Source organism: Pan troglodytes, chromosome 12 (assembly GCF_028858775.2).
Source record: "Pan troglodytes isolate AG18354 chromosome 12, NHGRI_mPanTro3-v2.0_pri, whole genome shotgun sequence".
NCBI classification, from domain to species: Eukaryota; Metazoa; Chordata; class Mammalia; order Primates; family Hominidae; genus Pan; species Pan troglodytes.
In genome coordinates, this window is record NC_072410.2 from 17,771,506 (window position 1) to 17,786,019 (window position 14,514).

General features: G+C 36.1%; 1 protein-coding gene across 2 annotated transcripts in view; it reads right to left on the reverse strand.

The window, feature by feature from the left end:
• MRPS9 (mitochondrial ribosomal protein S9) overlaps window positions 1-14,514 on the reverse strand; it is a 61,524-nt gene that overhangs the window by 40,927 nt on the left and 6,083 nt on the right. Inside the window, exon 2 of one of the 2 annotated variants that reach the window (XM_515671.7) lies at window positions 8,601-8,780. The exons of the other annotated variant lie outside the window; for it this stretch is intronic. Coding sequence (XP_515671.1) covers window positions 8,601-8,780 — 180 coding nt within the window. The remainder of the gene's footprint in view (window positions 1-8,600; window positions 8,781-14,514) is intronic. 2 annotated transcript variants of the gene reach the window in all.

Here is a 14,514-nt window from a genome sequence, read left to right on the forward strand (position 1 = left end):
TGTAATTCCAGCACTTTGGGAGGCCGAGGTGGGTGGATCACAAGGTCAGGGGTTCGAGACCAGCCTGACCAACATGGTGAAACCCTGTCTCTACTAAAAATACAAAAATTAGCTGAGCATGGTGGTGGGCACCTGTAATCCTAGCTACTCAGGAGGCTGAGGCAGGAGAATTGCTTGAACCTGGGAGGCGGAGGTTGCAGTGAGCCAAGATCGTGCCACTGCACTCCAGCCTGGGCAACAGAGCGAGACTCTGTCTTGAAAAAAAAAAAAAAGAAACTCATTAAACTACAGCATGTCATCTATACTTAATGTGAATCCAAAACAAAAAGTGCTGAGAGAAAAGAAAGAAAAAATAAGAATGCAAATTTTAAAAATTTAATCCAAATAAGAAATGGAGTAAGGTAATCCTCATTAGTAAACATGTTTCTTCCATTTTTAGGTTTTAACTAGAATACTGATATTCCACAGTTCCCTAAAATGAAGGCAAAGTATTTGAGTATGTTCTTAGACTTAAGTCAAAGTATGAAAGAATTGCAGACTCAACCCAGAAGCACTGGGTCAGGAATGCAATCTCTATTAATTAGGCATCCCAGCTGGGCAGTGGGTTTGCAGCTGTTAACTTGATCAATGACTTACCTAAATGTCATCTCTACTGATTCGCTTATAAATTACCAGCAAGTGAGACTAATGTACAGGTGCTAATTTATTTAAACTGTTCTCTACAGTTCTACATAGCTTTATAAACTGCATCTGGCACCTAATGTTAGCTGTCAGTTGTACTTAGACATGCCTGTCCTAACGACTCTGTTCATTAGAAGTGAGCACAAATTATGAAATATTGTGAAAAATGATACATCAAATGGAATGGGCACAGCAAATCAATTAGAGAAACTTCATACAGCATATTCACACTTAGGAGAATAAAGCATTCTGGTTTCAGAATGAGGTCTATAATACCAATTAAAAAGTAATTGGTAGACTTCAGCAGTGCTATATATCAATTTGCTGGCTTTTTTCCTGAAATTCTATAGTAATGTAGAACTTAACTTTTAATTCCCAAATAAAGACATTAGTAAACACAAGTGCAAGTCTGTATTCATAATATTCAATATAACAGAAAGGTCTCCCAACTAAACTTTATAACAACTACATGCTTCAATGGAAAAGGAAAATGCAAATATCAGTGGTCCTCAACTTTTTGGTGTTTACAGTATGATTTTGAGTAAAAGAATTTTTGATGGTACACATGACAGGATTAAGAAACTTCACTAAACAGGTTAGCAATCATTGTTACCCCACGTCTGCTCTAGCACAAGGAGATGTTACAAGGTCTATAAAGTTCCATTGGCACTTGCTGCACTCCTCACCTAGCTGTTCTTTAGTCTTGGGGTCAATAAGGAAAACTGTTTCTGCTGCCTCTGTTACACACTCATGGGCTTAGTTCTTCAGTTTCCATACACACCAAATTTTCTTTACACTAAACAAGACTCACTCAGCTCAAGGTTCCAACTGACAGATTCCTCCTAACAGTTATGTATACTGTTAACAGCCAAAAAAAATTTTTTACACACTGATCAACATTTGGCAGTAACCTGTGAAAGACTGATGAAACAGGAGTTGAGGATAACAGCATTAAGGTCTATTTGCTAAATATTTAGCCTGCATTTAAAGTACTTTCAGCATAACACCATATACACTACTAATTTTGTTAGAGGCTACCCGTTTTTCCTCCTGTTAGATCTTCTAAAGGTTATCAGTAGCACCATCGTGGTTCAGTGGGTAAGAACAATAGGTAGTTTATTTTGTTTCAATATAATTTAAGAAACTGGGCAAAAATCAAACTACTTTGAAATGAAGAGATTCTATACCTGCCAATTACTAATTCCTTTTTAGTTATAATACTTTACTTTTTCACCAATAAGATAATATTTTTCTTGTAAACTTAATAAAAAGATCGAGCACCAATTTGAGCTAATTCTGGAAAAAAAATTCTGAAATATATAGAATCCTGTAGCCTTACTAATGATAAATCTTCTAAGTGATAAAACTTTAAAATAAGTACCACTAGTGACAAGCAGAATTATTTTTATTAAAAAATTTTATCCATCTTACTCCTTTTTACCAACTCACATTGTACTCTTTAATAAACCGTATTAAGGAAGCACTAGTATATTACATTAGCTAGGTGTAATTTTCACACATAAATTATATATGCTGTATTCAGCAAGGCCAGATTTCTATTCAAACTTAACCCTCTGAAGTAAAGTTGTAAAACTGGAAATCAATGAAAAAGACCTATAAAGAACTGCAATAGCTGACATAAATTCATGAATTTTACTTACTAGGAGGGGCACGTAGGGCCTCATTCAGAGTCCAATGGCTTTTAGTTTTAATTCACACACTTAACAAGTTTAGTTATGCCAGAAGGTTGGAAGACAGGTGAGGGTGGCTAGAGGCAGACACATAGACATAAGACATCCTGACAGCAAGGGAGATGACAAGAATCAGTAATACAGCATAGCTGAGCCATTCACCACAGGGACAGTTGTGCTCTACAAGCCACAGTCAGGGGCTAACAAACATACTAAAAAGGAAAATACTAAAGCACTGTAAGGTTAAATTATACTCACTATATCCTACTAAATAAGGTTGGGGAGACTGAAATTTATTTTAGAAAATGTTACCTAAAAAATTAATCTGAAAGAGTAGAAAGAACAGTGTACAGCCTTAGTATTGTTAAAAAAAAAAAAAAAAAAAGATACCTATCCCATAAGGTTTTTACAAAGATAAAATGTGGCAATGTACATCAGGCTCCAAGATGGCACTTCACACATAACATAGAAGGTTTTTAGTATGTGGTAGTAGTTTTCATTACAAATAACACTTAAAAATAGGTTTCCCTTATCTGGAAAATTCACTTTTGTGGAATATCTAACTTCCTGATCAAACTAAATAATTAGAGAAAAGCTACTGCACCTAGTCTTAATTAATATATTAAAAGCCAAACATTTTAAAACCATTATAACTTCTAAATATGTAACAGCAATTGCAAAGGAAGCTTAAAATATTTTCTTGATTTTGGATAAATTATTTTTGTTTTCAGAAATAACCCACTGTTGCAGCATGGAAATGCTGACTCATCAGCCATAGTGTTTCTTTCAGTTGATATATACTGCTGAGCCACTTATAAAAACAATGGTTTAAAAAACATAAATGAAAACAGAAAACCATATGAGTATATAATTTTAATTATTTGGTAACGGTTGTCACTGTCTGTCCTCTTTTGCTTTTACATCTACTCAGGTGCCACAAAGGTGGAGGAGGTCCAGTAAATTTAATAAAATGCAATACCAAAAGGAGTCCGCTATATTTAATAAAATGCCACAAGAGTCAGTGAAGCCGATCAATCACTTGCAGCAAAGTCTAGCCCAGCAGAATTATGTCACTGGTGTCAAGGAAAACGGTTAACACTCACTTCCATATGGGCTTTTTAGATACCAAGCTATGTGAGACAATATCAACCTACAGGAGATAAAGCAACCTCCCCTATAGTCAATCAGTGATAAATCAATGTACCCAACAGTGTTTCAGATGATTCTCCCCAGCACTCATTCTCAGGTGGCATGGAAGACTTGTGTGACAGAGCAGAGAACTGGGGAATGATTCTAGTTATGGCAGATGGTATTTATTACTGTTAATAGTAACAGGAATAATAACACACTGCATTAATCTCATGCCTTTTAGATATATTCTGAGGTAGACAAGTCGGTATTATTATTTTAGAGATAAGAAAATCAAGTGACAGAGAGCCCTGACTTGCTCAACGACACTAGTTAGTGACATCACAAGGAATCTCTAAATCCCAGGTCCTGTATTTTTCTACAAGATCATTTCAACTACAATGAATTTTTAATAAAAAGACAGAAAAAAATCAATCTAATAAAGCTTTCTGTATGTTCTGCATTTATATTCCACACAATAAATTCAACCTCATTTTAGAAGAGTCTATATATTTTTAAAGAAGCAATTGGATGTTTTTCCTATTACTTCATGATTTGATTACTTAATTGGCTAAATCTAAAGGTAGATTTTTATAATATTCTGTTAACACAATCACACAAGATGACATCAAGTTGCTTTTACCATATATACACACACAGAGTTTTAAAAGTACAGAATAGCTGCCACCACTTATCTTTACATAGTGATGTTAAATATCTCTTCTCTGGAAAATAATTCTATATTTTGAGAACCAGAACTAAATACATTGTTTAAAATTGGTTTCTACCTGATTGAATGAGAATGTATTCACTAAGCTACAGGATCCTTTTAGATTTCTCTAACTATTAAAAATGTACTCTAGATGGAATCACCAGTTTGTATCTGTTGTAAATACTTTAACAACATTTTTAAAAGATATTTTAATATATGAAAGGGTTGTTTTAAATCTTAAATGCTTTGCTCAAATGCAATTCATAAATGGTCTTCACGATCATTATTTTAGTAATTGGATAACTAGTATGAAAAAACTAGTTTCTAAAATATATAAAATAACTAATAGCTTAATCTGAATACACTGGTGCCTAATTTGTCTATGTGAAAATTATAGTGAGCCTAGACTTTTAACTATGTAATTGAATTAAATTATAGACCATAGCTACTCTATATAAATTAAGTCCTCATGAAAATAATATTAACATCCCAAACTAATATTCTGGGTAAACATCCAAGCAATGAACAAACTACTCCAAACAACAAAATTCATGTTTAATACTTACACTGTGAAAATACTTATACCTTCAGATAAAATTACAAAATTGTTGAATGATTCTGCTTTTTTCAATAAGCTACATATGTCCAATGTACATCCAAAAAGGTCGTTAAGTGGGGCTGGGCATGGTGGCTCATGCCTTTAATCTCCCAGCACTTTGGGAGGCCAAGGTCAGAGGATGGCTTGATGCCAAGAGTTCCAGACCAGCCTGTCAACAAAATAGCAAGACCTTGTCTTTATCAATCAAACAAACAGACAAACCAAAAAGGTAGTTAAGAGTTGCTCAAAAACATCTTAGTAGTAAACTCAATTGGGTAATGAAATCCTCCTGCTAAGAACAGTTACTCAGGGACACACAGACCACAAGGAGGTAGGACCATTTTAAAAAGTAAGCAGTTAAAAAAACCCAACAACAACAACTCACAAAGAAAAGCCCAGGCCCAGATGGCTTCACTGGTGAATTCAACCAAATTCTTAAAGAGGAATTAATACAAATTCTTGACAAACTCTTCCAAAAACAGAAGAGGAGAGAACACTTCCTAACTCATTTGATGAGGCCAGTATTACCAATATCAAAACCAGACAAACATTGTAAGAAAACTACAGACCAATATCAATTAGACATAAAAATCCTCAAGAAAATGCTAGCAAACCAAATCCAGAAACATATAAAAAAAGAGTATACACACTGAAGAACTGGGATTTATTTCATGAACACAAGGTTGGTTTAACATACAAAAATCAATTTGTGTGATACAGCATACCAACAGAACAAAAGACAAAAACCAAATCATCATCAAAATGGAAGAGCATCTGACAATATCCAATACCATTTCGTGACAAAAACACTAACCACAACAACAAAAAAGTTCAACAAACTAGCTATGGAAAAAAACTTACTGAATCTGATAGAGCATCCATGAAAAACTCACAGCTAACATCATATTTAATGGTGAATGACTGAATGCTTTCCCCCAAGATCAGGAACAAAATTGGGATGTCCACTCTTGCCATTTCTACTTAACATTGTTAGAGGTTCTAGCCAAGGCAATTAGGTAAGAAAAAGAAATAGAGGTATCCAAATTAGGAAAAATGAAGTAAAACTATTTCCATTTGCAGGTGAAATATCCTACTAATTCTCGTAGTTTTTAGTGGATTCTTTGGGATTCGTAAATGTATGGGATATCCTGCTATACCCTTCTATATATGGGCTATCTTGCTATATCCTGTATTTAGAAAATCCCAAGGAATCCACTAAGAACTGTGAGAATTAGTAAGTTCAGCAAGGATGTAGATTCAAAATCAAAAATATACAAAAATCAACTGTATTCACTTGCAATAAGAAACCCAAAAATATTATAAAATAAAACAATTCTATTTACAATAGAAGTTTTTAAGACATTAATACTTAGAAATAAATTTAACAAAAAAGTGCCAAATTTAGACTCTGAAAACTACAAAACATCACTGAGAGAAATTAAAGAGGATCTGTATCTATAGAGGGACACCCCATGTTCAGAGATCAGAAGACTTAACTAACATTAAGATGGGAATACTCTCAAAATCTATCTAGAGATTCAGCACAATCCCTATCAAAATCTTAGGTGGCTCCTTACAGGAACTGACAAGCTGATCCTAAAATTTCATATGAAAATTCGAGGAGCAAAGAACAACCAAAATAGTCTTTAAAAGCAAGAAGGAAAGAAGAGTACTTACACTTCCCAATTTCAAAACTTACTATAAAGCTACAGTAATCAAGACAAAGTGGTACTGGCATAAGGATAAATGTATAGATCAATGGAATAAAATAAGGTCCAGAAATAAGCCCTCATAGTTACACTGATATTCAATATAAGTGATAAAATAATTCAATGGGAAAAAATAGTCTTTCCAACAAATGATGCCGGAACAACTGAATGTCCATATGTAAAAGAACAAAGCTACATCCCTGCCTCACATCACACACAAAAATTACGTTAAAATGGATCAAAGACCTAAATGTAAGAGCTAAAACTACAAAACTAGAAGAAGAAAATATAGGGGTGAATTTTCATGACCCTGGATTAGCAATGGTTTCTAAGGTATATACATAAGAGAAATAAAAACATATGTCTGCACAAGAACTTTATAGCATGCACATTCTTAGCAGTATTATTCATCATAACCAAAAATGGAAACCCAAATGCCCATCAACTGATGACTGAATTCTTAAAATGTGGTATGTCCATACAATCGAAAACTATTCAGTAATAAAAAGGAAGTACTGACACATGCCATAATGTAGATAAACATGAAAACATTGTGCTAAGTGAAACAAGCCAGTCACTAAAGACCAAATACTACATGATTCTACTTATATGAAAGTCCGGGGTAGGCAAACTTAGAGTCTAGAGAGTCTACGTTCTAGGTGATTTGAAAATTAGCACCTGAATTCTATTCCTGTTGCACTCTTCAATTATTACATTCCTGACAAAAGCAACAATGGTCAATAATTTTTTTTGCTAAATGCCCCAGGATAGCTAGCAAAGGAACTTAAATTTAACAACTTTGAATCTTGTTCTAATTTTTAAAATGTAATATCTAACATCTCATGATATTTTATACTTAACTGAAGAATAGCATCTCTTTATAGAAAATATCCCCCAATACTGTCCAGATTATCATAAAATTCAAAAAGAGGACAGCAGCTACAAAGTCCCTAACTACAAATCACCTAACCTAGAAGAGCAATAAGAAATCCTTCTGGACTGGGCCGGGTGGCTAACGCCTGTAATCCCAGCAATTTGGGAGGCTGAGATGGGTGGATCGCCAGAGGTCAGGAGTTCAAGACCAGCCTGACCAACATGGTAAAACCCCATCTGTACTAAAAATACAAAAATTATCTGGGTATGGTGGTGCGTGCCTGTAAGCCCAGCTACTCAGGAGGCTGAGGCAGGAGAACTGCTTGAAGCCGGGAGGCAGAGGTTGCAGTGAGCCAAGATTGTGCCACTGCACTCTAGCCTGGGCAACAGAGCAAGACTCTGTCTCAAAAAAAAGAAAAGAAAAGAAAAGAAAAAAATCCTTCTGGTTGAATAAAAAATGTTGGTCTGAAAGTGATACTACAGTACCATTTATAAATAGGAAAAGTATACAGAAAGATTGAAATTAAACTAAAGTGCATAAAATGACTAAAAATAATATTAAAATCCTATAAGAATGTTATTATCTATACAAAGATGTTGTTCTTCGATTAAATATAAAACATCATGGGATATTAGATGTTACTTTTTAAAAATAAGGACAAGATTCAAAGTTGTTAAATTCAACTTCCTTTGCTAGCTACTCTAGGATGTCTAGCAAAAATATCGACAATTACTGCTTTTATCAGGAATATAATAATTCAAGAGTGAATAGAATTCTGATCCTAATTTTCAAATCACTTAGACTACGCCCCCATTTTGAAAACTCAGATATATATTTAAGTTGACAAAAACACTGGGCCAAGGTTTACTTATAGGACTTGATATAAATTTGACTCTATTTTCATTACCATCTGTTTTATCATTTTGTAAGAAAGCTGAGTCTAAGACTACACAACAGGTTAAACATTTCCCAATAGTGTATGAGCATTTATAGACTCATTTCTAGGTAACACCTAAAACTCACCATACTAAGTAAATCCTGCACATTTGTCTTTGAAACCATGGCTCCAACTTACAATGTATAGCAGCATTTTTCCTTATTCTGACAGCTTGATTAAAACACAGAGCTAAGGGGCTCATGAAGAAAAGTGCTTTTAATATCTAAAACTCTACAGCAATTACTTTTTCAACAGAGTAACTGTACTTACATCAATATCTTCTTGAGTGAAAGTTTCTGGATCTTCTCCCATCATGTTGGCTAAATGTCTCTTTCCTATGTTGAACTCTTCAATCTGCTTTTTAATAAAATCCTCTGTGTAAGTTTCACGTTTTGAGGTAGGAACGTTTTTCTTTGGTATTACAAATGCAGTATGTCTTAGCCTTAATATCTAACAGAAAATATAGATGGAAAGAAAAGAAAATAAATTAAACTGTGATCTTCTAGGCCATTGTCCTTAAATAAAATAGTATATGCAAGTAGTTGTCTTTTTTTATTATTGTATTCAAGTGACAGGAGTCCAAAAAAACAAGTTTAAAGGGCCTGCTAAGAAAGTTGTTAGAATGTGTCCCCTACTCAAAGCCTTGCTTACAATGTAGTTTAAGCTACTAGCATTTCAATACATTAAAACCAAAAATACCTGTAAGTGGTATGCTACCTTCTGATCTATTTTAAACATCCACTTTTGATAATGATTGGTCAATGTCAGTGAGTTTTGATATTTGGCACATGGGATAGAGTAAAAGGCTACTCCCTTAAGGACGCAAATACACATGCACCAGAAACCAGCAAGCAGAAAACACAACAGCAAACGGCATGGCCTGAGGAAGAGCACCTTACACTGTGGGTATTTACCTTATTTGTGGGTAAAAATACATCCTATCATTAACCATCTTTTAGCTTAGCTTAAGACTTTATTCCATGGTCCTTATATTAAAGTGATAAAAAGAAAAAATTGCTTGACTAAACATTGAGAAGATTTATTAATTTGGTTCAACATGCTAACTGCAGAAATAAGGGCTCGCATATCTTTTATTTTTTTTTAATTATTATTATACTTTAAGTTTTAGGGTACATGTGCACAATGTGCAGGTTAGTTACATATGTATACATGTGCCATGCTGGTGTGCTGCACCCATTAACTCGTCATTTAGCATTAGGTATATCTCCTAACGCTATCCCTCCCCCCTCCCCCCACCCCACAACAGTCCCCAGAGTGTGATGTTCCCCTTCCTGTGTCCATGTGTTCTCATTGTTCAATTCCCACCTATGAGTGAGAACATGTGGTGTTTGGTTTTTTGTCCTTGCGATAGTTGACTGAGAATGATGATTTCCAGTTTCATCCATGTCCCTGCAAAGGACATGAACTCATCATTTTTTATGGCTGCATAGTATTCCATGGTGTATATGTGCCACATTTTCTTAATCCAGTCTATCATTGTTGGACATTTGGGTTGGTTCCAATAGCAATAGTCTTTGCTATTATGAATAGTGCCACAATAAACATATGTGTGCATGTGTCTTTATAGAGAGGATGTGGAGAAACAGGAACACTTTTACACTGTTCGTGGGACTGTAAACTAGTTCAACCATTGTGGAAGTCAGTGTGGCGATTCCTCAGGGATCTAGAACTAGAAATACTATTTGACCCAGCCATCCCATTACTGGGTATATACACAAAGGGCTCGCATATCTTTTAAAGGCATCAGTAATTACATCACACTTGCTGCTGCTGGTCCTTTTATGCTGTGGCACTAGGAATTTCCCTCCAAGGCATGAAGATTTCGCCTTCAATCAAAGATGCTAAAAAATGAGAAAAATGTTTTCAAATGACATTCAGCTGCATCCCGTAGCTGGAAATAACTAGAACAGATCTTTCTGGTCCTGGCTTTTCTTAAGATCTCAAACCTGTAGTTCTCAACCTTCATCCTGGCCCCAACAATTCTAAACACTCTTAAAGCAATATTCAGGCCTTAAAACCACAATCTTAGGAATCCACCCACTTCCGTTTTCGTAAACCATAAATCTCTCTCAGACAGACATCATTCACCAGCACCATCCCTCCTACCTCCATCCCCTTCCCTTCCGAGAGTCCTAAATTCAGATGCCTCTACGGTAATTTGTCACTAAAGTTACACCAGAAAATATAAGAAAAAATACAGGAGAAATGTAACAATACCCAATTAATGAAAAAAATATATGTTTTTAAGCTCTTCCAAATTAAGATAGTAAAAATAGAGTTTCTTCTTACTTTTTAATGAGTAAGAAAAGGGCAATTTAAAATTCTCTGAAACTTGAGTTTATTTTTACTTAGGAGATCACATCCTTCTAAAATATATTACTAACCAATCATTATCGTTTCTCACAATGCTTTGTGAAGATACAGTATTGCTGTCAATGAGTAAAAGCATGACCACAACTGGCTAATGCATGGTCCGCTCTTTTATAGACACAGCCTGTCTGTACACCCCTGCTCCCCTTGCCACAGCCCAGCGCCACCAGCACCAACTCCCTACCATAGTGGTTCCCATCTTAACGTTTTTACTGTTTTCCAGGGGATTTTAAAATTTGTTCTTTATGAGTCTACGTCTTCTTTGGGCAACGGAGAATGTTGCTTCACATATTCAAAGTGAAGAGAAATTATCTTTCTACCCCAAGAATCATAGCAAAGGTGTGATCTGGGGGCCAAAAAGTAGCAATCATATAGTAGATAATTCTCCCAAATGTTCCATTGCCAAAAGGATGATTACACTGCTGGTTTTTATAGATAACACGACAAAATGTTTTTGTTCGCAGCTAAAACAACCCTAATACAGGTGAACCCACAAAGACTTTCTTTTGGGTCACTACAACCCCACTCCCTGCCAATCACCAACCACAGCCCTCAGGAAATGTGCCTCCTGGAGCGTATGGCTCCTTTCACTGAAGGGATTCCAGAGGAGGAGCAAGATCAGGGAGGAAAGTGATGCGTTCAAACTTGAGAACGTGTATGAGATGTGGATGGACACCCCAGGAAGACAGATGTCCAGGAGGCAGGTGGCTTTGTGGGTGTGAGCATGGACAGACCTGAGCTTCAGATACAGGTCTGTTAATCACCTGAGACATGAGGTTGACACTTAAAAGAGAAGGAGAAAAAATGGCAAGCATTAGCATTAGGACAAAAAACATGTCTTCTACTAGTAATGAAACAAATTGTTTGTAGGTGAGGGAAGGTAGGCAGAAAGGCAAGGTTACTTATGTCTTACACCCTCTATTTTCTCTATGAAATAGAAGATGGTCTGCTGAGAGCAAAAGGCAGTAGGTTTAACAGACTGAACACCTCATATTCAAAGAACTGTGATGCAGTGGTTGTAAAGTATAGACAGAAAAACTGTCAGAAAGAAATTAGAGATGTCTGGGTGCGGTGGCTCACGCCTGTAATTCTAGCACTTTGGGAGGCCAAGGCAGGTGGATCACTTGAGGTCAGGAGTTTGAGACCAGCCCGGCCAACATCGTGAGACCCCATCTCTACTAAAAATTACAAAAATTAGCAGGGCATGGTGGTGTGCGCCTATAATACCAGTTATTCAGGAGGCTGAGGCAGGAGAATCGCTTGAACCGGGGAGCCAGAGGTTGCAGTTAGCCAAGATCGCACCACTGCACTCCAGCCTGGGCAACAGAGGGAGACTCTGTCTCCCAAAGAAATTAGAGAAAAAAATTTTAAGTATTCATTCATACTTAGAGGTAATTCTCATTACTAGTGAGCCAGAATAATTCCAGACAGGAATCTATATCCATACAATGTCTGTAATCTTTTGTCAATTTTATTTCCCTATGGTTGGTTTCTTTTGTATGTTTCATCGGTATATTCAATGTGCTATTTAGTTCCAGAGAGTTACATCTTAGGGTAGATTGTACCGTTCAGCATTACAAAGTTTTCTACTCCTATGTAATATTTTTTTTTCTTCAATTCTGTTGGGTCATAATATTGCAACCCTTTCAAACACCTATTTACATTTCCCTGGAATATCACTGCCCATCTTTTTCATTTAAGTTTTAGACTATTTTAGGTTTTGTTTTTTTAACCCAATCTGAGATTTTAGTAGATGAGAATACCCAAGTTACATGGGGTTTAACAGCTATTCGGTCTTGTCATTCATCTTATTTAATCTTTACATTTTTTAATGCTTCCTTCCTATTTTCTTTCTTTTGCTATATGAAAAAAAAAAAAAAGAATTGGGTTTTCTTTTTTTTGGCTTTTGAGCTGGCAATTTGGACCATATACAGCTTGCTCTCATTTTACCAGTGACAATACATGTGTCTCTGAATAAAATGTTTAAATGTACTATCAACTTCCAAAATAAATATCCAATGAATTCTTACTGACTTATTCAGCTCTCTTTTTCAGCCACAGCAATTATCTGTTCTTCTGTTCTCCATAGTTTAGATCAGCTTCTCTTAGTCTTATTTCTTATCCCTTTTCTGCATTCTGTATGATTTTGAAATCTTTACTCCATGGTTTTTTCCCTCTTTCTACAGTGTCAATTCTGCTTACTGCAGCCACTATGAATTTTTAGCTTTTTATATCATTGGTCTATCCTCAAAATTCTTACCTCAACAGTTTCCTTTAATCATATCTTCTTGTCTTATCCCATCTCATACAGCTCCTCCTCACTCAACTGATTTTTAAATGTCCTTGACAGTGTTAAGTAGCTGTGGTAAAATAATTCTTCCATTTTGTTAGGTAAATATCCCTTTGTATTTTCTTCAGCTGTCTCTTCCACACTGTTCCTTTTGCTCCTACAACATTTTAGCATCTTCTCAAGCAAAAGATCGATTATTGAAGACTTGGTTTTTCACTTGATTTAAAATTGTGTCTGCCTATAGTCTCCAGAGTTTGTGACATAAGGTGGCGGCTTTCCTACTTTTAACATAATTGAGGTTTAAACATATTTATAAACATTTTCATTGTTGTCCATTTAGAAAGGGCTTTAAAAAAATGGCCCTAATTTGCTATTTTTCATAAAAAGTCCTTAGGATCTTTTTCAAAGACATTTCTACACATTGCTTAAGAGTATGACATTCTGGAAATTTATAATATTAAATTTACAAAGTTATCACAGCATCAGTAGCAGGATATTGAATATGTTTATTAAAAGTCCAGAATTATTCCAGCAATGAATTCACACAAAAATATTTACATTCAAAGGAGTCCATTATTCATTGGTACAATCCATTAAATAAGGTGAGGCTAAGAGTGTGAAAAAAACAGATCTTTAGCTAAAAACACCAAGAATTCTTGAAGGGAATTTGCTTTGCCACTGTTAAGAACAATTTGCAGCCAGGCGCAGTGGCTCATGCCTGTAATCCCAGCACTTTGGGAGGCCGAAGTGGGCGGATCAACTGTCAGGAGTTCGACACTAGCCTGGCCAACATGGTGAAACCCCGTCTCTACTAAAAATACAAAAATTAGCTGGGCATGGTGGCAGGCACCTATAATCCCAGCTACTTGGGAGGCTGAGGCAGGAGACTCACTTGAGCCCAGAAGGCGGAGGTTGCAGTGAGCCGAAATCACACCGCTGCACTCCAGCCTGGGCAACAGAGCAAGACTCCATTTTAGAAAAAAAAAAAAAAAATTGCAGCCGGGCGTGGTGACTCACGCCTGTAATCCCAGCACTTCCGGAAGCCAAGGCAGGCAGATCACAAGCTCAGGAGTTTGAGACCAGCCTGGCCAACAAAGTGAAACCTTGTCACTACTAAAAATATAAAAATCAGCTGGGTGTGGTGGCGGGCACCTGTAATCCCAGCTACTTGGGAGGCTGAGGCAGGAGAACTGCTTGAACCCAGGAGGCGGAGGTTGCAGTGAGCCGAGATTGCACCACTGCACACTCCAGCCTGGGTGACAGAGCAAGACTCTTGTCTCAAAAAATAAAACATAAAAATACATAAAAATTTTAAAAAAAAGGAAAGAAAAAAGAAAGGAAAGCAGGCAGGGTCCAAGGGATCTCTATCAGCTAAAAGTTATCCATGCAGGTTCAATCAGAATGTGTCCATTAAGACAAAATGGTATTCCAACTGTCCTGCCTCTATGCTCAGGATCTCAGGAGGAGGAACATCTGATAGGATTACTTTGAGTCAGGTGCCCC